Genomic DNA, 20,424 nt, shown 5'->3' with positions numbered 1-20,424 from the left:
GATACTGTACCATCCCTTCTAACTCTGAATCTATAATCTCTCTGTGCCTCAATTTCCTCATTTCTAGAAGGCTGGGATTGAACTAGATGAGTTTTGAGGTCTCTTTCTGGTATACATCTATGATCCCTAGGATTCACGGAACTTCCAGGGCTGAAGCTCCCGCAGTTCCCGCCAGGGGGCTCCCATTGTTGCCCTCAGCAACGCCCACACGGTGGCGCCAGAGGGCCCGTCCCTCCCGTCGCGTCGTCCCGGGGCCTCCAGGAAGCCCTGGAAAAAAAAACGTACTTCCGGAAAAGTCTTCATCGTCACTTCCTCTCAAGCGCCCTGGTCTCTAGGAGAGGTGACGGCGCAACTTCAAGATGCGCATCGAGAAGTGTTATTTCTGTTCTGGGCCGGTGTACCCGGGGCACGGCATGATGTTTGTCCGCAACGACTGTAAGGTGAGGCCGCGGATGGCGGGCGAGGGAATTTGGGAGGTGTTAAGTGCGGGCCCGCTGGGGTGAGCGCGTGTCGAGTCTGGCGGGCGTCCCCCGGCCCTTCAGAGGTTCCCTCCCCAAAACCTCCAACCCACGTGACTGTGCGCTCTTTGAAGGGCCTCGTTCGCTTGCCGTAGTGTTTTGGGTCGTTTACGCTCTCGCGCTGCTGCTGGCCTCCTGCGGGGGGGGGGGGGTTGGCGGGGCTGGCCAGGTCCTGGGAGCCTCCCACCCTAGAGACTGTAGAGAAGGCTTTCTTTGGGACCACTTATTTTCACTTGGGGCTACGGGACAATTCAATTTAAACAGTAAACAGTTCAGTTCATAACTATTAAGCCCTCTTCTGTGGGCAAGACACAGGGTTAAGGTTAAGGAATAGAAACACAAAAATGAAATGGCCTTTAAGGAATTAACATTCTGCTTGGGGGATACAGTTCAATTCAGTTATTCAGCAGGCATTTGTTAAGTTCCTGCTTTGTACGAGGCACTCGCTAGGGGTAGGGGTTAGAACAAAAAATGAAATACGCCTTGCCCACAAGGAGCCTATGTTCTGTTTGGGGAGTTGGGGTGCAGAAACGGCAACTCAGTTCGATGTAACAAGCATGTAATATGTATTTTGTGTAGAAATCGCCCCCTGACTTCAAGGAGTTTAGGGGCAAGTAAGTAAATACAAAGTTTATATAAAAGGGAACAAAGTAATTCCAAGAGAGAGAAAAAGTGTTAATACGTGGGTAGTGCAGAAAGGCATCCTGTAGCAGGTGGCACTGGGCACGACAGAGTTCTCCTAAGAAGTAGAAGTGAGAAGAAAATGCTTTCTAATGCACTTTGTACCCTTGTACAAAATGGACTGCCTGCAAGTTTGTGAAACTTGGTGATAGGAAGAGTATAGTGGAACTATTTTTGCATTTTGTACTCTGCTTTCTTCTTCCTTGTCATCTTTTTATACATAAAAATGAGTATAAAATTGGAGTGGGAACAGTGAGGCAGGAAAGGAGGATGGTCGTGTTAATTTGACAACATTCTTTGTTATGATAAAAATTTGTTTGTAATAATATGAGATCCATGAATAGTATTTAGGGGATCCTTGAACTCAAATGGGGAAAAATTTTTTTCACCAACTTCTAACTGAAATTTAGCATTTCCTTCAGTTATTTTTTTTAATTTTTTTTTTTAGTGAGGCAATCGGGGTTAAGTGACTTGCCCAAGGTCACACAGCTCCTACGTGTCAAGTGTTTGGTCTGAGGTCGGATTTGAACTCAGGTCCTCGTGACTTCAGGGCCAGTGCTCTCTCCATTGCGCCACCTAGCTGCCCCTTCCTTCAGTTATTTAACAATATTTTTCCATGAGGGGCTCTATGAGAGAATAAGGTGAAGAACCTCTGACATAAAGCCATCCCCCCATCCTCCATTCAGCCAGTAAAGTGGTTTTCCTGAAGTTCTGGTCTGATGACATTATCTCAGTAAACTCCATTGGCTCCCTGTTGCCTCAAATACATCAAATAAAAAAATCTGACATTCAAAGCCAACCATAACTTAGCCCGCTCTCACCTTTCCAGTCTTTTTATGATGCCTCACTCCCTGATCCATACTCTTGGATACACTTTCTCAGTTCTGGGCATAACTGGAATACTCTTCCCTCCTCAGCTCCACCTACTAACTTTTCTGAGAAGTCCAGCGAAAATCTAATCTTTTACTGGAAGCCTTCCACGACTCCTCATAATTCTAGTGCCTTTCCTCTGTTAATTATTTGCTATTTATCCTGTCTATAGCTTGCTGTGTATATATTTATTTGCAGTTGTCTTCTCCATTACATTGTAAGCTCCCTGAGGGCGAGGACTGTCTTTCCCTCTTTTTGTATCTCCAGTACTTAGTGCAGTGCCTGATGTAGTGGGGCTTATAAATGTTGATTGATTGATATGGGGAACTGAGACAAATCCTAATGTTATATTTTGCTTTTGTGTATGCGAAACTTATATTTTTCACATGTTACATACTTTTCTTTATGCAGAATGAAAATCTGGTATACCTGTTATAGGACTGTTTAAGGGTTAAGGAGTATTTGTTTTAAGTTCTCAAATTAGAAACTTCTGTATTAGTGGTATGATGGTTGATGTCATCTATCCGTGTATCTTCTAGATACTTTTGAATTCAGGAGTTCAAACTGTTCCTTGAATATAACTACTTGTTTTCCTGCTAACTTGTTCTTATTATGAGTCACCTTCAGTAATGTGCAGTGAACAAATTCAATTTCATTTTATTTGCAAAACTCCACAAAAATCAAGTACATTTAAAAAATTTCTGCCGTTCCTGCGGGAATGTAGTACAAATCACATTTAAGACACATGAGACGTGGGGCAGCTAGATGGCAGCAGTTGATAGAGCTCTGGCCTTGGAGTCAGGAGGACCTGAGTTGCAATGTGACCTCAGACACTTGACACGTACTAGCTGTGTGACCTTGGGCAAGTCACTTAAACCCGGTTGCCTAGTAAAAGCAAAAAAAAACAAAAAAAAAACCAAAACACATGAGACTGAATGAATAGTTTTAGTAGCACACTGAAGCATCACAGAGTTTTAGGGGGCATTTGTCTGTGTTCAAATATAGAAGAAACTAAGTTGAATCATTAATCGTATTAAGATACCAGTAAAGATTTTTGTTTATTTTTGATTAGATTTGTGAAGGCAGTCTTAAGTGTAAATACAGTATACATTTATCAAAACTTTTTTTTGGTAAGAGGACTTGTGATTTCATCTTTATAGGGAGCTCCAGATGAGGTACCAATAAAGTTTAGCTCTTGCCTTCCAATTTAATCTTGGAGAATTAATTGTCTGAGAGGTTAAGTGGTTTACCAGGGGTCAAACACCTACCAGAGGTGGGAGTTGAATCCAGGATTTCATTCCAGCTCATTTTCCATTTTATGATGCCTCTCATTTATCAAAATAGCAATGCTAAAATTGAGTGAATTTTAAATTTTATTTAGCTTTTTGTTAAGATGAGAGATACTTAAGTGAGTTTTCAGCTTAAACATTTGAGTCTGTGTAAAAAGTATTATTTTTTAAAAAAATTATCTGGCCTAGCATTTAATTACTCTTCCCCCCCCCTTAAAGGCATTCAAGTTCTTGAGAATAAAGGTTGATTAGAAATTAACCTTCCTTGCTTTCCTTAACATCTTTCTCATTCTGAGTGACTAATATGGGGAATTTAATGTTTTTTAAATTTATAAAAATGAGTAAGAACATCTTGGGGCCATATTTCTAGTGATTCCAACTTGTCAGTAGGTTATTCCCTGAACTTTTTTCTGAGAGTCATGGGTTAGTATGTAGTCCCTGATTGATTTTAAAATGAAGTGGGTGACAGGAAATAAGTGTACAACAGTTGTTTCTCACTTTTACTTTACTATGTGTTTGGCTTGGGACAATAACATTTTATTTCAGGAGAACCCTTAACATTAACTTATTTAGTTTTGTTTTTATTTTTCCTTCAGGTTTTCAGATTTTGTAAATCTAAATGCCATAAAAACTTTAAAAAGAAGCGCAATCCTCGTAAGGTCAGATGGACTAAAGCCTTCCGAAAGGCAGCTGGCAAAGAACTTACAGTGGTGAGTACGATGGACTGGGAGTAGTGTGGATATTATTCAAAACTTTGATTTTTATTTTAGCCATATGTGATAGAATTGGTCATCAAATGGCTTCTTATAAAATGGTTGCCTAGTTTTACCTTTCTGTTGATTTTCTAGATAATCTGTAATTCTCAGAAGTCATTAAGTATTGTAATTCTGTAGAACTTAATAAGAGAAATAAAAGCCAGCCAAGTTATAGTAAGTAGTAGTACTCTGCTGTATTTAGTCATTAAAAAAAATTAAGATCCTTTGTCATTTTGAAAATAGTGGGAAACTGTGGCATGGATAATTCCTTTTGGTAGATAATTTCTCTAGTTCAAGATTTGATATTAGATAAATTGCATTTTAAGAAATATTTGATAAAGAGGAATCTTACAAATGATTTTTAAGGAGTGTTAAGTCCATCCATGGCAACTTGCAGTATTCTAACTAGACCAAGCTGGTGAAGAACCCTGCTGATATTTATTGTTAATTATGTGGGGATACAGAGCTCAGTTTGTTTTAACCTAGGACTGAATTTTTCTAGGTCAGTTAGGTGGCATATCGCATATTCACTTATTGAAGGGTTTGGATTAAAAAAAAAAATCTAAACAAAGAAAAGAAAATCCTAGCTGATTCTATTAGGTGGGGATTCCAGGATTGCTACAGTGCCTTTCTTGCAAAGTGCTTGAGGTACAAGGAGTGAATTTCAACTTTTAACATTCTAAAATTAAAAAATAAAATAAATGAAGAACTAGCAAGAACACCTAAGGAAAAACCTGAGAGGGTCCGAATAATTGAACCCTAGACAGGAAGTCATATAAGTGGTGTATAGGACAGTGTGTGCAGTTAGGCCTTGTCAGTCACAGAGAAGGTAGGTAGATGGTGGAGCACTGTTCCATCCAACCAGAGAAGTTCCCAGACTTGTTCTTAAATTGTTGAGGGTAACTAAGGTAGCTTCCCCATAGAAGCCTTGATATTGATCTGTTCATAGGTGGAGTTTGTGTCACCAGATTATTACATGAATTAAGTCATAGGGATAGAGTAAATGCATAGTTGCCAGTTTCATACCTTAGACCTTCCTCAGGAGGGTTTTTTTTTTTTAAGGTAATTGAAGAGAGAATCTGCTACAACAGAGCCCTGTTTTTTTTTTTTTTTAATTTTGCTTTTGTAAATTATGTAAAGTGGTACCTGTACTGTATCTATCCACAAATGAGATAATGTATGCCAAGTGCTTTGCAAACCTGAAAATGCTGCATAAATATCACTTTAAGTAGACAAATTGATAGTAGTAAGGTTTGACTTATGTAATGAATAGGCTCTCATTTAAAAATAACACTTAAAATGTCTTAAGGGCATAATTAGATTAGTATCTAAGTATGGTATTGTGTCTGAAGGATTAAGGATAAAAATATTTAGGGGAAAAAAAGTTATTTGACCATCTTCTAAGGAAGGGGGAACATAGGACCAAAACCCAGTACAGTCCATCCCTAACCTTTATCATGCTAAATGATCTCTCTGTTCTATTCATCTGGGGCACAGTTTGCTTATTTTATGTACAGCCCTTTATTGCTGTCAACATACATGTGATAGGGAGTCCTCTGTAATTGCTTCTTGTCCCTATCTTGCAACTGGCTAATTAAAGGAGGAATATTCAAATCTCTTCAACCAGGCCTCTAGTATTGGCACAATTGCAATATTATATAGGCTTCTTAAGAAATATTAATTTAGTATTTTAACTGTTAAAATGTTATCCTTTCCATTCAAGACTGCTCCTTATCAAGGATTATTTTTCAGAATCAAAAGAAAATAAAGTAGTTGAAAAAAATCTATAGGGCTTTTCTAGGAAAAACACTTTATTGTAGTAGTTACTTCAATAGTTCTAAATTTAAATTTTATTATTTTTTCCAATTAATAGGTACTAATTTTTTCTTCCTGTCACCTACCTCCTCCCTCTGCCTCAAATTGAACAATTTTTTAAAAAGGCAAAAGAAAACTCTAATAACAAATATGCTTAGTCAAGCAAAACAAATTCCTACATTGACCATGTCTCAAAGTATTCTTTATGTTAAGTCTTATCACTTCTCTAGCAGGAGGCGTATAGTGTACTTCAACTTTAGTCCTCTGTGGTACTGCAGTAATTTTTAAGGGATTGAGAAGATTATCAAGATATAATTAGACTATAAAGAAAAAATGAGGAATCTCAAGGCTTTCTGGTGAATCTGGTGATCTACAACAATTTTGCATCCTTTCTTTTTGTTTATTTATTTATTTTTGATTTTTGGTGCGGCAGTCAGTTAAGTGACTTGCCCAGGGTCACATAGCTAGCGAGTGTTATGTGTCTGAAGCTGGGTTTGAACCCAGGTCCTCCTGACTCCAGGGCTTGCTCTGTCCACTATGCCACCTAGCTACCCCTCATGCTTTCTTGAGACTTAACTTGCTTCCCAGTGTAACTTATCAGTTGTACTCTGGTACTTTGCATGTCCCACCTCAGAGATTTAACTTTTGGAAATTAATGGAAAAAATTTTCTTTAGGTGGATAAATGCATTTTGTGTGGCATAAAATATAGGAAAATTAGAATTCATGATCTTTTGTATTACCTTTTTGATGACCATGAGCATCTTTTGAGGGATTTTCAGTTTATTGTGGTTGTTTTGCTAATGAAATACTCACCCTCCCATCTCTTTCATTGATTCAGCCAAGTATATATTGAGTGCTGACAATGTGTAGGTTGATGTGGGAGATACGAAAATGAATAAGTTTTCCTCTCCAGAGAGCTTATAATCTGACACCTACCTTCTCACAATTGCCATCTATTTACTCACTAGCTAGGGACTTCTGTCAAGTGCATGCTACTGTCAAGTGCATGCTGCCTCCATTTTAGTAATCTGTTAGAAATTCACTCAGATATGACTATGCTGGAAGCCACAATCACCGTTACAACTAAAGTAAAAACTCAGGTTTTACCAACTTATCAGTTTCTATGGTGTTTTTAAAGTAATTTAGTAGCATAGTTCTTGCTGTTTCATTAGGGAAATCTCAGTGACTTTAATTTCAGTAACTGCATGGTTGTATTACATATGCTGCTTTTATATGGATAAAGGAGTGATGTAACTATCATAAAGTCACTCTAGAATGATTAGCTTTTAGGTCTCCAGAAATAATAGCCTAATGGGTTGTGGAAATCACAGACTCAAGTGAGTAATTGCATTGATAATGTCCATTTGAGAGAGAGACACAGACTGTGTATTTCTTTTTCTGTTCTTGCATACATGCAGATTCCTAAAAGACTTGTATCCCTAAGCAAAAAGAAGTCTTGTATCTTAAAATCGAGCATTGTAATTTGTAAGCCTACAAGTGGAATTTAGATTAAATGTTATGTGACACAACATTAGGGTAGCGATTTATTATTTGGATTGATTTTTTTACTATTAGCTGTAAATATTGTGATGATAGGGCCTCGTTTTCAAAGTACACTAAATCTTGGAATTTCGTAATGCCGTGCTTTTTGTGATAGAAGGGCTAGATACTGGAGATAACAGAAAAGAACAACATGATTTGGCAATTGGTAGATGCATAAAGTTAAGGAGACATTTAAATTGAAGGTCATATTCTTTGTTTAGAATCTTGGAAAGATTATGGCATTATGGTAATAATCGTTGGGTGTAAAGTTGCTCATTTTTTTATATTTGCTGTACTCATTTTGAATTGACTGTCAATAGTCATCTAGACAGCATTTCATCTATGTAGGAACTTCCTGGGAAGACCTTCCTCTCCTAAAATAGATCATTACCTTCTCTCTAACTTCTAAGTTAGAGGCTTAGAGAATGGCCTGAGGTGCAGAGAGATTTGGTGATTTGCCTTTGCACATCCAGCCAGGTTGTTAGAGGGTGGATTTGAACTTAGGTCTTCTTCACTAGGTCAGCTCTTAATCCACAAGCCATCCTGGCTCATTTATATGTAAATAATAGTTGAAGCTGTGAAGGCAGATGATATCACTTGTTATAGTCATCTACTTGTTGAATTGAATCATAATAATGTGTTGTGATTTATTATGTAGTGTATACTGCTCTGGACGCTGAGGGGCTATAATGAATGTGACTTCATCCTTGCCTTCATGAGCTCTTAATCCATTGAGAAAGTATGATATCCCCAAATAAACACAGTATAGAGTGCAGAAGTGTTAGTGAAAGTGAGAGTTCCCTAGAGGGAAGGGATCAGTTTTGGTAAATGGTAGTCCACATAGCTGGGGTAGCCATTTGTTCAAAAAATGACTTTTCTGGCCTTTTTTTCTCCTTCACTTACTGTTTTCAATCACTGGCATTTTAATCACTTGCCTTTTTTTTTAAAACATTAGTCAATGTGTGTTGAAATCTGTCTTTTGAGTACTGTCTAGATGAGTTTCTTAGAAACTCAATGAATTGATACTGCCAATAATTTCTTTTTTTTCTAAGCCTGTGAATACTTATCAGTCAACATTTTTAATAGTGTTAAATTCTGTATAAATGGATGTAGCAGTGATAGTTGTCATTTATGAGAGGTCATGAATAGAAGCAAAGTGCTAGCCTTGGTGGATTTCCTTTGAAATACTGTTTTTCAATGTCAATATTTACATAAGTGTCTAATAGCATAATTAATGAAGCTTTCCTCATAATTTTCAACTGTAGAGATTTAAAAATATTTTGAGATTGACTTGATCTTATTTGCAGGTACCTGCTCTAATCTTTTCTAACTTTAATAGATTATAGGAACAATATATTCAGAATGATGTATTAGCTACATTTTTTACATTGAACTATCTAAGGCAGAATTCCTTAACTTCCTTATCACTTTAGAATTTCTGTCTTTTTCTCTATTTCTCTTCACTCAGAGAAAGAAGTATTCCTCTTCCCCTATCTCATCCTTTCCTTTCCTTCCTGTCTTTTTAGATATCTGCTCTATCTTTCCTCTCTTATATTTTTAGTCTTTCCTCTTCTTGATTCTTGAGTCTTTCATATCCACATTTCTGAATATTCTTATTGTTTTTCCTTTATTGCCAAAATTCTTGTAAGGGTAGTCTGACCAGCTAGTTACTATATCAGTTGGTCTTTTTTCAAACTCCATCCTACTTCAGAGTTTTATGGCACTGATAACTGACCCTCCTTTTTGAAATTTTTCTCTCCCTTGACTTCTTTGATAATGTACTCTCCTGGTACTTTTTTTTTTTTAAGCCTTTGTTGGCCTCTCCTATTTTTTTTTTAATTTAAAATTTTTAATTTTTTAAAACTATTTCCTAAATACTATTATTCCCCCTGATTCTGTTCTTGGCTGTCTTTCCCTGCATTTGATCTTGGAGAAACATGATGATAACAATATTTTACTTATATTTGTATAAGATTTATAAAGTGCTTTAATTTGAGGTAGGTGGCATATGTATCGCTAGCTCTGTTTTCCGGATGAGGGAACTGAAGCTCAGAGAAATTAAGTAACTTGGCAATGATCAAACAACTGGTAAGTGTCAGAGCTGAAGTTCATGGCTAGGTCCCCTGCTGGCTCTGGTTTCTTGGCCAATTTAGGGTAAGAACATGTGCAATATTTTTTCCATTACTCTTGTCTTCTTTTACTGCTCACCACTTAACTAACTCTTCCACGTAGGTGCCTTCTAGATCTTGATTTCCAGAGCTGTATCTCATTGTGGTTTTTTTTTTCCCCCTAAATATCTCTACCTTATTCTTCTGGTGACCAAGCTAATAAACCTTTTCCCCAAATCTCTTCTTCTGGTAATAGCACTGCCTTCTTCCCTGTCACTCAGACTAAAATGTCAGCATAAATCATCTTTGACTTTACCATTCCCTACATCATATCAGTAAATACTATTGATTTTGCCCCTTAAATGTTTTGAATACACCCTTTTTCTCAATTTCTACTGTTACTATCCTACTTTAAGCCTTTATTAATATTCTTCCGCAGACTCTCTTGCATTAATCTATTAACTGTTGTTCTGCCTTTGGTTTCTCTGCCTTCTAGTCCAGCCTTACATATTGCTACCAAATTAATCTTACGTACAGCTTTGATTCCATTACTTCTCTGTTCAGAAAGCTTCTGTTATTGGACTCCCCACTTCCTGCCAAATAAAGTCTAAACTGCTTATTTTGCTATTTGAGACCCCTTCAATTTTGCCCAGCCTAACTTGCCAGCATTTTCTTCCATTATCCCCTTTTTGTGCTTTCTAGAGTTTTGCTAAAGTCAGCAAGTAAATAAGCATATATTGTTTTCTGTGTGCCACTGTGCCTAAGTCCTGGGCATGTGAAGAAAGGCAATAATAGTCACTGCCCTCAGGGAGTTCACATTCAAATAGGGGAGACAGCATGCAAACAACTACGTATGTACAGGATATATGAAGGATAAATTCAAGATAGTTTTAGAGGGAAAGCACTGGCATTGAAGAGGACTGGGAAAGGCTTCTTGTAGAAGATCATATTTCAAAGAAGCAAGAGATATGCCTGTTGCTTTCTTGCTTTCATGCCTTGACTTATGCTCTTCCCTCTGTTTTTAGAATGACCTTCTCTCTATCCTTCTAGAATGAACCCTCCAGATTGATTTTTCCACCCATCCTTTAAGACTTGGTTCAGATGCCACCTTTTAAGTTAGACCTTTTGTTCTCCCATGGTACAAAGTGTCCTACAAGTATTCTTCAACTCTTATTCTCTGTGCCTTTTGTTTCCAATTCTGCCTTGTATTCTCTTCAGTTGTGTATGTCTTAATGCCTTCTACTCTGTAAGCCCTTTGGGCAGAGACTATGACTTATTCTTTTTATTTCTGCAATAGCTAACCTAGTGTCTCACATGTAGTGGAATGAATGGATAAAAGTGCTTCTACCGTGGTCATTATATAATAAGAAATTAATGTGTTTGGTTTGACATAGTTTGAACTGTTTGTAAAAGACACTATTTTAACTTCGTTAAAGGTAAACTTTGTATCTCATAAATGCATAAATTTTCTCTTATTTTTCTATATAGGATAATTCATTTGAATTTGAAAAACGTAGAAATGAACCTGTCAAATACCAGAGAGAGCTATGGAATAAAACAGGTAACATGCAAGGGGTTTGTGGGGCTTTTCAAGTCATACTGATTTGATATATACACAAAAATTATGTGGCTTTGTTGACATAAGAACTCCCTCAATCACCACCAAATTGCAGCCCTTCTATAACATAGTAGGTGATTATGGCTTAGCTACCTTTTAATCAGAGGAATTAATAAGTAATACCTTAATTTATTTAATGCCAAAGTATAAATATGTAGATAATGTTTTTATTGAGATGTGTATAAGGATTTGCCTACAGATTTCTTTTTTAAAACAAGAAATTTGATACTGTGAGAAAATACCCTTGAGTTTGGCAGGGGTTGACAGGTGAGGGAAGAAAACTGGAATATTTATATTATTAATTTAATATTCTTTATTGATCCAAAGCTACTTTGTCAATTTAGGAGTGTAAAAATATATAGTGTGGTTTGTTCATAAAATTATTGTATTAGATACATTTTATCAATAAAATTTCAAATGAAATTGGTGCTTTTTAAAAAATACTTGTAGTTTTTGTTACATTTTTAGGCATTTTTATGAGAATTGGTCTTAACTTTGAACACAAGAAAGAATTGATATAAAATAGGAGTCAAAACAAAGTATTTCTTTTGGACTTGATGCTTTCACGATGGCAAGTCGTTACTGGAAAGTAATCATTTTCAGAAAATGAGTGAGGGGGCAAAAAGGTTGGGGAGGAATTCCAGCTTCACTGGCTTTAACTTTAGCCACGGGAAGCTTATTCTAATAGGTGTTATTTTTTGAGCTGTCTTTGTCAGCAGTTTTCTGTATTTCATTTTTATCATCTTCATATATACTTCAAGGCAGCTAGGTGGTGAGGTGGATAGAGTACTGGTCTTGGAGTCAGGAAGACCTGAGTTCAAATACAGCCTCAGACACTTGCCAGCTTAGTGACCCTGGGCAAGTCACTTACCTTCTGTTTGCCTTAGTTTCCTTATGGTTGTTATGAGGATCAAATAAAATAATTTTTTGAAAAGTTCTTTGCAAACCTTAAAGCTCTAAATGCTAGTCATTGTTATTATTACTTTAGAAAACTGAAAACTTTGTGTTGATACCAGCTTCTGTTTTATTTCCATGCATAGGCCAGTTTCTTTCACAACTTGGAAATGATGGAGGAATCTGAAGTAAATGAAAAATAAGTTAGAGGTTGTGCTTTGCAAATATTTTGCTGAATCTCATGTTTCAGGAGAGGGATGTGGCTTGTCAGAATCCCAGATGGCGTTTTCTGACCAAATGTGCTGCAGTATTTGAGAGTACTTTTTTCAGCATCAATTCCTAAACGAGTACTGCTTAGTTTGTAGTCTGGTACATTGCCTTGGCAGTGCTTTTCCTTCCTTTGAATCTTGGATTCAGGAATTAGATAGCAGCATGAATTGTTCCCGTTTGTACTAGTCTATATTCTCAAAGCTAGCTTTTCCATATATATTATTTTTATTGTTTGAGCCTCATATTAACCCTTGGAGGTAGTCAGGGAGGTAGGGTCCTCATTTTGCAGAAGAGGTAATTGTGGCCCACTGAGGTTTGTTGACTTGCCTGAAATCATGTAAGAATGCAACAGGTGGCACAAGAATCTGGGTTTTCTGTAGTTTTCTAGCCCAACACTCTTTCCATTTTGCCCTGTAAAATTGTATTGCAAGGTTTCAGTGTCATGGTGTTAGTCCTTGCAGTATTTTCTTACTGCTTTTTGGGGACAGCAGCTCCAATTTTGTTTTTACATGCTTTATTATTTAGATCTTTTGAATAGTGTCATTAAATAACATTCATGGTACTGTTAAGAAGCAAGTTTAAGCTCAGCAGTGCACATACTATTGCAAAGATAAATATATTTGTCCATTAATATAATTCCTTTTCTCTTTTTGTTTTACTGGTATTGTTGGTTGGTAAAGCAAATTCTTTACCCCTCCTTAACTTTAGGCCTTCAGATACTTTGCAACTGCAGTGTATCATCTCTTTGCTACAATACTTCCTTAAGATCAAAACTGAACAGCCTTTGAGGTTCTTAAAAAATTAGAGAAGTGGTGTTTATGAAAGGATGAATTAATGAGGAATAATTAATCAAGAATATGTGACATGTCAACACATGTCTGCACTATCCCCAGTTTTTTTGTGGTGGTGATGTTTGAATTCACTTTCAATTTCAGTGCTTTCTAAATTAGGATAATGAAGGAATAAATAAGGAATAATCAAAAAAGTTATGTTAAAGGACAAGTGCATTTGAATTACAGGGGTTGAAAGCATATGCTTGTGTTAGAGTTTTTTAAAATATATTTTTATCTTTTTTCTTGCAGTTGATGCCATGAAGAGAGTAGAAGAGATCAAACAAAAACGTCAAGCTAAATTTATAATGAACAGGTGGGAAAATTTGAATAAAGTAACTATAGGTACACCTTACATAACATTGTCCTGATAAACATTTTTAATACTTTATGTCCTGTTTCTGTTTTAATGCATTGAAATCCTTCTGTAACATTGTTCTGCCAGTTACCCAAGTTAATATTGCTCTTATGGTATTAACCACAATTTATTATGTTGTGTTTTATTTCCTCCTTTAGGTTAAAGAAGAGCAAAGAACTACAGAAAGTTCAGGCCATCAACGAAGTCAAACAAAACATCCACCTTATCAGGGCACCTCTTGCAGGTAAACACTGTACCATGTGTGCTTTTTTTAAAACAAAGACTGGATTTATTGGAAAGATAAATTAGGGGAGCAGGTTGTTATTATATATCAAGTTCTTGTTGCATCTATAAAGGAATTTGATGTGTGCAGAATTTTGATATACTTGTGATACTTGAAGAATATGTTTATTACAGAGAGTTGGGTATATGAAATGTCTTAAAAATAATTTTGATGATGTTCATACGAATTTAATTTATATCTTTCATCTACTCTTAGTCAAAGTGTAATATTTTAAACTACAGTCTTCCCTTTGAGTTCATCAAACTACTCTTAGTTACATGAACCATTTGGTCAGTTTGCCATATGGCAAATTAATATACACTTATACCCCAAATAATTTGTAGAGGGCAGAGACAGGTGGGATTTGCTTTCAAACTAGAATTCAGAATGCTTAAGTCCTGCTAAAGGTCAGCTTCTCTTATAACAAATATTGAGCGGTAACATCAGCTTACCAAAAAGATATCTAATGCCTAGCCGATGGCCCACTTCTTTCAAAGAATATTCTTATAAAGATGACTACTGTAACAAGAAGTCTGAAGTCTCCTGAGTTCACAGTAAAAACTTGTAGGTGATACAGATTATAACTGGTAGATGATAATATCTGACTGGTAGCAGCTGACTTCAGAGACAGAACTTTTTTCAAACAGTTAAACACATATTTCAAAGTGCTCAACTCCTATGAAGAATGCTGTTACGAATTTTGAGGTCACAAAATGATTTTTTCCTCTGCTTTTTTTTTAAGGCAAAGGAAAACAATTGGAAGAAAAAATGGTGCTCAAATTACAACAAGATGTGGAGATGGAAGATGGTTCTTAGAAATCTCAAAATGGTTGCAACCTTCTCTTTGTATTTCTCTAGAAAACCTCTTGCAGAGCCTTGGAACTCTTCTCCATCATTGATTTATTTTTCACATTGAGTAAAATGAGAGATCATTAAAAATACATCTCTTCCACATTGTTATCTGGAAACTGTCAAATTATGGGAATGTTAGAGTGTGTATTTCAAGGTTAAAGCTACATTGGATGGATGCTCTTTTGTAAGTCGTGAAAGTGCTATTTGTAATTACAGAAGTGCATAGAAATAAAATAGCTGTATCATTTGGATAATGACTTCCAGCATTTATCTGATACTATAATTACATTGTGCTTTAAGGTCACTGATGTATAAAATAAAACATTCCCTTTATTGTCATGGGAGTGCAATATAACTATGTTTATTGAATTAATAGTTTGTACAGTAATTGGTTATAAATTATCTTCTCTACTTACTATTGGTTAAAGTTTTACTATTTTGTTTTGCTGTTCTCTTATGAGAACAATTGAATTCAGAATACTTTCGTTTTATAAACTGAGCACAAATATTCTGGTTGCTTTGGCTGTGGTTTAGCTGCCCTTTTGTATCCTGTTTTTGGATGGCGTGGTTGAAGATGGGGTTATTTATCACTGAGTTGGCATTAGCCTTATTCATTTGCATTTTGTATTGTCCTCAAGTCCCATTTTAGGGTGCTAGGTTAGGGAAGTATAATTTTTATAGCACAGGGATAGTTTTAGAGAAAGCATCCTAATATCTTTTTTTCTAGAGGTTTTTTTGTGACCTTTTTTTAGGAAAATTGAATTATGCAAATAGCATGTAATTATCATATAAGGTAAATTACCATTTTATTCAGACTTTGGAGTCTATCTAATGGGTATCCACTTATATGCACAATTTTGATGATGATTGAACCCAAGTGAAATAGCATAGAGGGAAAAGAAAAGAAGATCCCAGACAGAGCATTGGGAGTTCCCCTTACTTAGTGGGTTTAGGTCAGTCTCCAATGTTATGTTTATGAAAATGAGTCCCAGATCAGTTTATTTGCCCCTAACCTTCCTGACAATCAGTTTGACATTTCCAGCTATCGGACATCTTGAACTGGATTTCCCAAGGGCATCTTAAACTGAACATGCCCAAAACTGAACTTGCCTTTCTCCCTAAGCTGCCCCTTTCCTCCCGCTATTACCCTCATTCAGAAAACTCCAGTAACTACTTTTTACTTCCAGGATCAAAGATAAAATCCTCTGGCTTTCAAAGCCTTTCCTAACTTAACCTTCCTACCTTTACAGTCTTCTTACCCCTTACTCCTGTCTGAGTACTCTGCACTCAGCATTCCAGTGAAGCCAGGTTCCCTTGTTGTTCCTGGCACATGACTACATTTCCTGACAGCCTTTTCACTTGCTGTCTTTCACACCTAGAATGTTCTCCCTCCTCCTGTCCCCCTCCTAGGTTCCCTTGTTTGCTTATGTCTTAGTCCACTAAAGTCTCATTTACTGTAAGAAACCTTTCCTGGGCTTCCTTAATCTTGGTACCTTTCCTCTGAGACTACCCTCAATTCATCCTGTGTACATCTTTTCTGTAATTAGTTGTTTGCTTGTTTTCTCCCTTATTAGACTGGTAACTTTTTGGGAGCAGGGGCTGTTTTTTGTCTTTATAACTCCAGTGTTTAATACAGTGCCTGGCACACAGAACGTGGTTAATAAATGCTGGTTGACTAACTAGTGAGGATAGGAAGAGGGTTGTAAAAACATTGCGTGGAGCTCAGGGAAAAAAAAAAAACCCAAAACATTGACATATAGTGGTAGGGTAATGGTATGAAAGGGGCATTAAGGATTTGAGGAATATACCTAGCCTTTCTGTCCCTGAGTTTGAGGGAGTGGTAGGAATGGTGTTTAATGGAGGGAGTTGCATGATATCTTCAGGGAAGAGCCAGATATCAAGTAAAGTGAGGAGGTAAAGTGCAAAGAAGTTTAAAGCTAAGAGCTTGCCCTGGGAGGAGGAGACAAGAAAATTGAAGCACTAAATTGTATTACGTAACTGTTAGACAATGGCTATTCATATTGAACCATCAAAAAAAGGTTATGTGTCGTTTCATTCCATAGTTTAAGAAGGTAGGGAATCTCTGAATGTCAGAGTTGCATGGGACCTCAATGACCACCTCATGCAGTCTTTACTTGAAATGAATGTTATAACAGAAAGCTCCTTGAATAGGAGTTGTTTCATTCTTTCTATATACTGTACCCGGCAAATACAGCAAGTGCTTAATAAATGCTTGGTTATCGATTGAAAATGAATCCCTCTATAATACATCTAGGGTTGTGGAGCTGCTTTAAGACTTAATGAAGGAGAAATTCATTACCTCCTGAGGTAGCTCTTTCTAATTAAACCTAAATGTGCCTCTTTACAACTTCCACCTCTGTTCACGTTTCTGTCCCCTGGAGCCAAACAGGACAGGAGCTTCCACCTGATGTAAGTCAATCAGCAGATGTTTATTAAGTGCTTACTATATAAGGCAGGCATTGTGCTAGGCCCTAGGGATATGAATAGAGGCAAAAAATAATTCCTGCGAAGAAGTTTATATTTAAATAGAGGAAACAAAATATAAATGGTTAAGCACATATAGTACTGACTAGATGGAAGAAAAGGCTTTAGCATCTGAGGGGATCAGGAAAAGTGCCCTGTTGAAGGTGGGATTTGAGCAGAGTCTTGAAGGAAACAAGGAAAGACATGGGGGAGAGTAGATGTAAATGTATGGAGATAGGACGTAGAGTTGTGTTTGAGGAATAGAAAGTGGACTAATCAGAGCATGTGGAAGGGAATAAAACGTCAGAAGATTGGAAAGGTAGGAAGAAGTCAAGTTGTGAAGGGCTTTCAATAGCAGACAAAGGATGTTATTTGCTATCCTAGAGCTGAGAGTAAGCTACAGGTTTATTGGGGGAGGTTGTGGAAATCATTGACAGCTGGATGGAGAAAGGCTTGAATTGAGAGACGTAGGGTGGAAAGAAGAATGAGAAGGCTGCAATAGTCTAGGTTAGGAGTGCTGAGGGTGGGGCAGCTAGGTGGTGCAGTGGCTAGAGCACTGGCTCTGAAGTCAGGATTACCTGAGTTCAAACCCCAACCTCAGACCAAACGCTTGGCACTTACTAGCTGTGTGACCCTGGGCAAGTCACTTATCCCCAATTGCCTACCAAAAAAAAAAAAATGATGAGGGCCTGTTCCTGTGACTGTGTGAGTGGAAACAGCTAGAGATGTTGTGAAAGGTACCAACAATGAGGTTTAACAAGAGGTTAGCTATATGGGGTACTTGAGAGCAAGTAAAGAGTTGAGGATGATGCTGTATTTTTGAGCCTGAGTGACTGGGATGATGATGATGTCCTCAAAAATAATAGGAAAATTTGGAAGAGGAAATGGAGTTGGGGGGGAGTAGGTAGGGGGAAGATAAGTTCTGTTTTGGACAGAAATTGAGTTTGAGATGCCTATGGGACATCCATTTCAAAATGTCCAAGAGGTGGTTGATATGGGACTGGAGACAGAGAATAGGGCTGTATAAATAGATCTGGGAATCATCTCTGTAGAGTAATGATAATTGAACCTGTGGTAGCCAGAGAAGCTTGTTAAGAGAGATAGCATAGACAAAAGAGAAGACGGCCCAGGGCAGAACTCTGGGGGATACCCAAGAAGAATATATCCTTTTTAAATACTTGGAGACAAAATAGCACATCCACTCTGAATCTTGATGTTGGATCATTAACTCTCAGTCTAGGCACTCAACCAGTTCAGACTCTATCTGATTATACAATTGCCCAGATCCTTTTTCTCAGTCTCGTCCATAAAACTAGTCACTAGTACAAAAGGTTTTTTTTTTTTTAATCAAATGCTTTGTAAAAGCTAAATAATCAATTTTTATAGCATTCTTCTGACCTAGGAGTTTAATAGCTGTCAAAAAGGACATAGGCTTGGCATAAGTCATTCTTGATGGAAGTTATGCTGTTTCTTTGTAACTACTGCTTTCTTTTCTAGATTTTCACTAACCATCTCTTTAATGATTTGATTGAAAAATTTCCCTAGAACTCCATGCACAGAGACATGCTGTTTATCAGATACTCAGGCCTATACTTTTCAGCTTGGTAGAGCCTTCTGGAGCCTACTTCTTGCTGTCATAGCCTTTGAGAAATCGGGATCACCTCTAATCTTTGCTGAGCCATGAGTGGAGGACTTTAATGAGGGACAGAGGTAACACATCATCTTTATTAAGGGGCATCATGGTTAGCACGGAGGGGACAAGATCAAAGGGGGGTATGTTAGGAATATCATGAGTACTAGTGAAAGTGTTCCTTGATCTGCTATAAAGAGTGAAATTGATTCAAAATCATTACTTCTTAGAATCAAACCATGTTAAAAGGTATCCTGGATCTGTCGTAAAACAGACTTTAAACTGAAATAATGACAGACACCTTCAAGCAAATGGCATCATCTCTCCATGTCTGATGGTTTAACTGGCTATTGAAGTAATCGACAAAATTTGCATAATGTTGAGAACATTTACCCTCCCGTTAATGATTTGACTCTACCACTAACTGTGTGACCCTTGTAAGTCACTTAACATCTCTGGGGCTTCAGTTCTTTCATCTGTAAAATGAGTAAGTTTAGTTTGTACTAGGTGACTTCTAAGTTCTCTTCCATTTCTAAAATGATCTTAAGAAATATTCTATATCCTCTCATTGGAATTCTTTCTACAATTTAGTGAAGAGGGTGGTAATGTGATACTATGTTATAAAGAGATGGAAAAATTATACTTTTTTGGGTTAGGCCTGTGATTTCATCTTCATAGGAAAGTCTTAACGTGGCAACTCTCTCTGTGGAGACAGATTAGCAACTCTATAGTTTATACTCACAGAATTGCCTGAGAGGACTGAGAGGTTAAGTGTTTTGCCCATAGCTACATAGCTAGCATGTTTTGGATAAAAAAATTTTGAACCTCCAACCTTTCTTGTATTTTTGACACAATGAAAGTTAATCAAAAAGCCAGTGATATGGTTAATTTACTTTCATTCTTTTTGTGCATTAATATGATTTGCTTAGTTCTTGCCCATGCAGAATTCATTGGAATCAAACTCATAGGCATTTGAGAGGTTTTTTTAATAGGTCGTTTATAACTTGACATTAATATCCATGATGTGCTTTGATTTCTTGTTCATTTTGGAAATTATATTTAAAATGCCATGTAAACTATCAAATATAAATTCTGGGTCCTAAGTTCCTCTTTAAGGGTTCTAAAAATAAGTGTGTGGCCTAATGAGGACCTTCAGCTTTTGGTGTGAGAATTAGTGAGGTTATTTTGTTTCCATTAACCTCTTCTAGTACGTAGGCACCATCGATTTGATCAACTTTAGTTAAATCACTTGGGATTTCCTTCATTATGGTACAATGTAAAGCAAAGAGCAGATCTATGTCTGTTCTGGTCTTCTGTGGGAATCATTGCAATGGTTCTCAGTAGCTGGATGGAAAGATTGAAAAATGTTGATTAATCTGTAAGTATTTATTAATAGCTTACTCTATTTCAGCAACTACCCTTAAAGTTCTTTTTATTGGGGAGACTAATCAGTTAACATTTATTAAATGCCTACTACATGCGAGACATTAGGATAGGCACTGGGGACACAAAAACAAGGAGCTGACATCTTAATAGGGGAAACAAGTAAATATATAAGTTTATGCAGAATAATTACAAAGAGAATCAGAACAAATACAACATAATTAGATTAAAGGTAGTTTGGGA

General features: G+C 36.9%; 1 protein-coding gene across 1 annotated transcript; it reads left to right on the top strand.

The window, feature by feature from the left end:
* The first annotated feature begins 303 nt into the window (after positions 1-303).
* Positions 304-15,023, top strand: RSL24D1 (ribosomal L24 domain containing 1). The gene is made up of 6 exons (XM_027840761.1): positions 304-440; positions 3,955-4,068; positions 11,068-11,140; positions 13,444-13,507; positions 13,708-13,793; positions 14,575-15,023. The coding sequence occupies exons 1-6, from the start codon at positions 360-362 to the stop codon at positions 14,646-14,648; spliced, it is 492 nt and encodes a 163-aa protein (XP_027696562.1). The 5' UTR covers positions 304-359; the 3' UTR covers positions 14,649-15,023.
* Positions 15,024-20,424: the final 5,401 nt, after the last annotated feature.

Source organism: Vombatus ursinus, unplaced genomic scaffold (genome assembly GCF_900497805.2).
Source record: "Vombatus ursinus unplaced genomic scaffold, bare-nosed wombat genome assembly UNPS02014848.1, whole genome shotgun sequence".
Lineage (NCBI taxonomy): Eukaryota > Metazoa > Chordata > Mammalia > Diprotodontia > Vombatidae > Vombatus > Vombatus ursinus.
This window is presented reverse-complemented; position numbering and strand designations above follow the sequence as displayed.

Coding starts and splice junctions, on each gene's coding strand:
- RSL24D1 (XM_027840761.1), top strand. CDS start 360: ATGCGCATCGAGAAGTGTTATTTCTGTTCTGGGCCGGTGTACCCGGGG. Junction 441..3,954: donor TTGTCCGCAACGACTGTAAG/GTGAGGCCGCGG, acceptor TTTTTCCTTCAG/GTTTTCAGATTTTGTAAATC. Junction 4,069..11,067: donor CTGGCAAAGAACTTACAGTG/GTGAGTACGATG, acceptor TTTTCTATATAG/GATAATTCATTTGAATTTGA.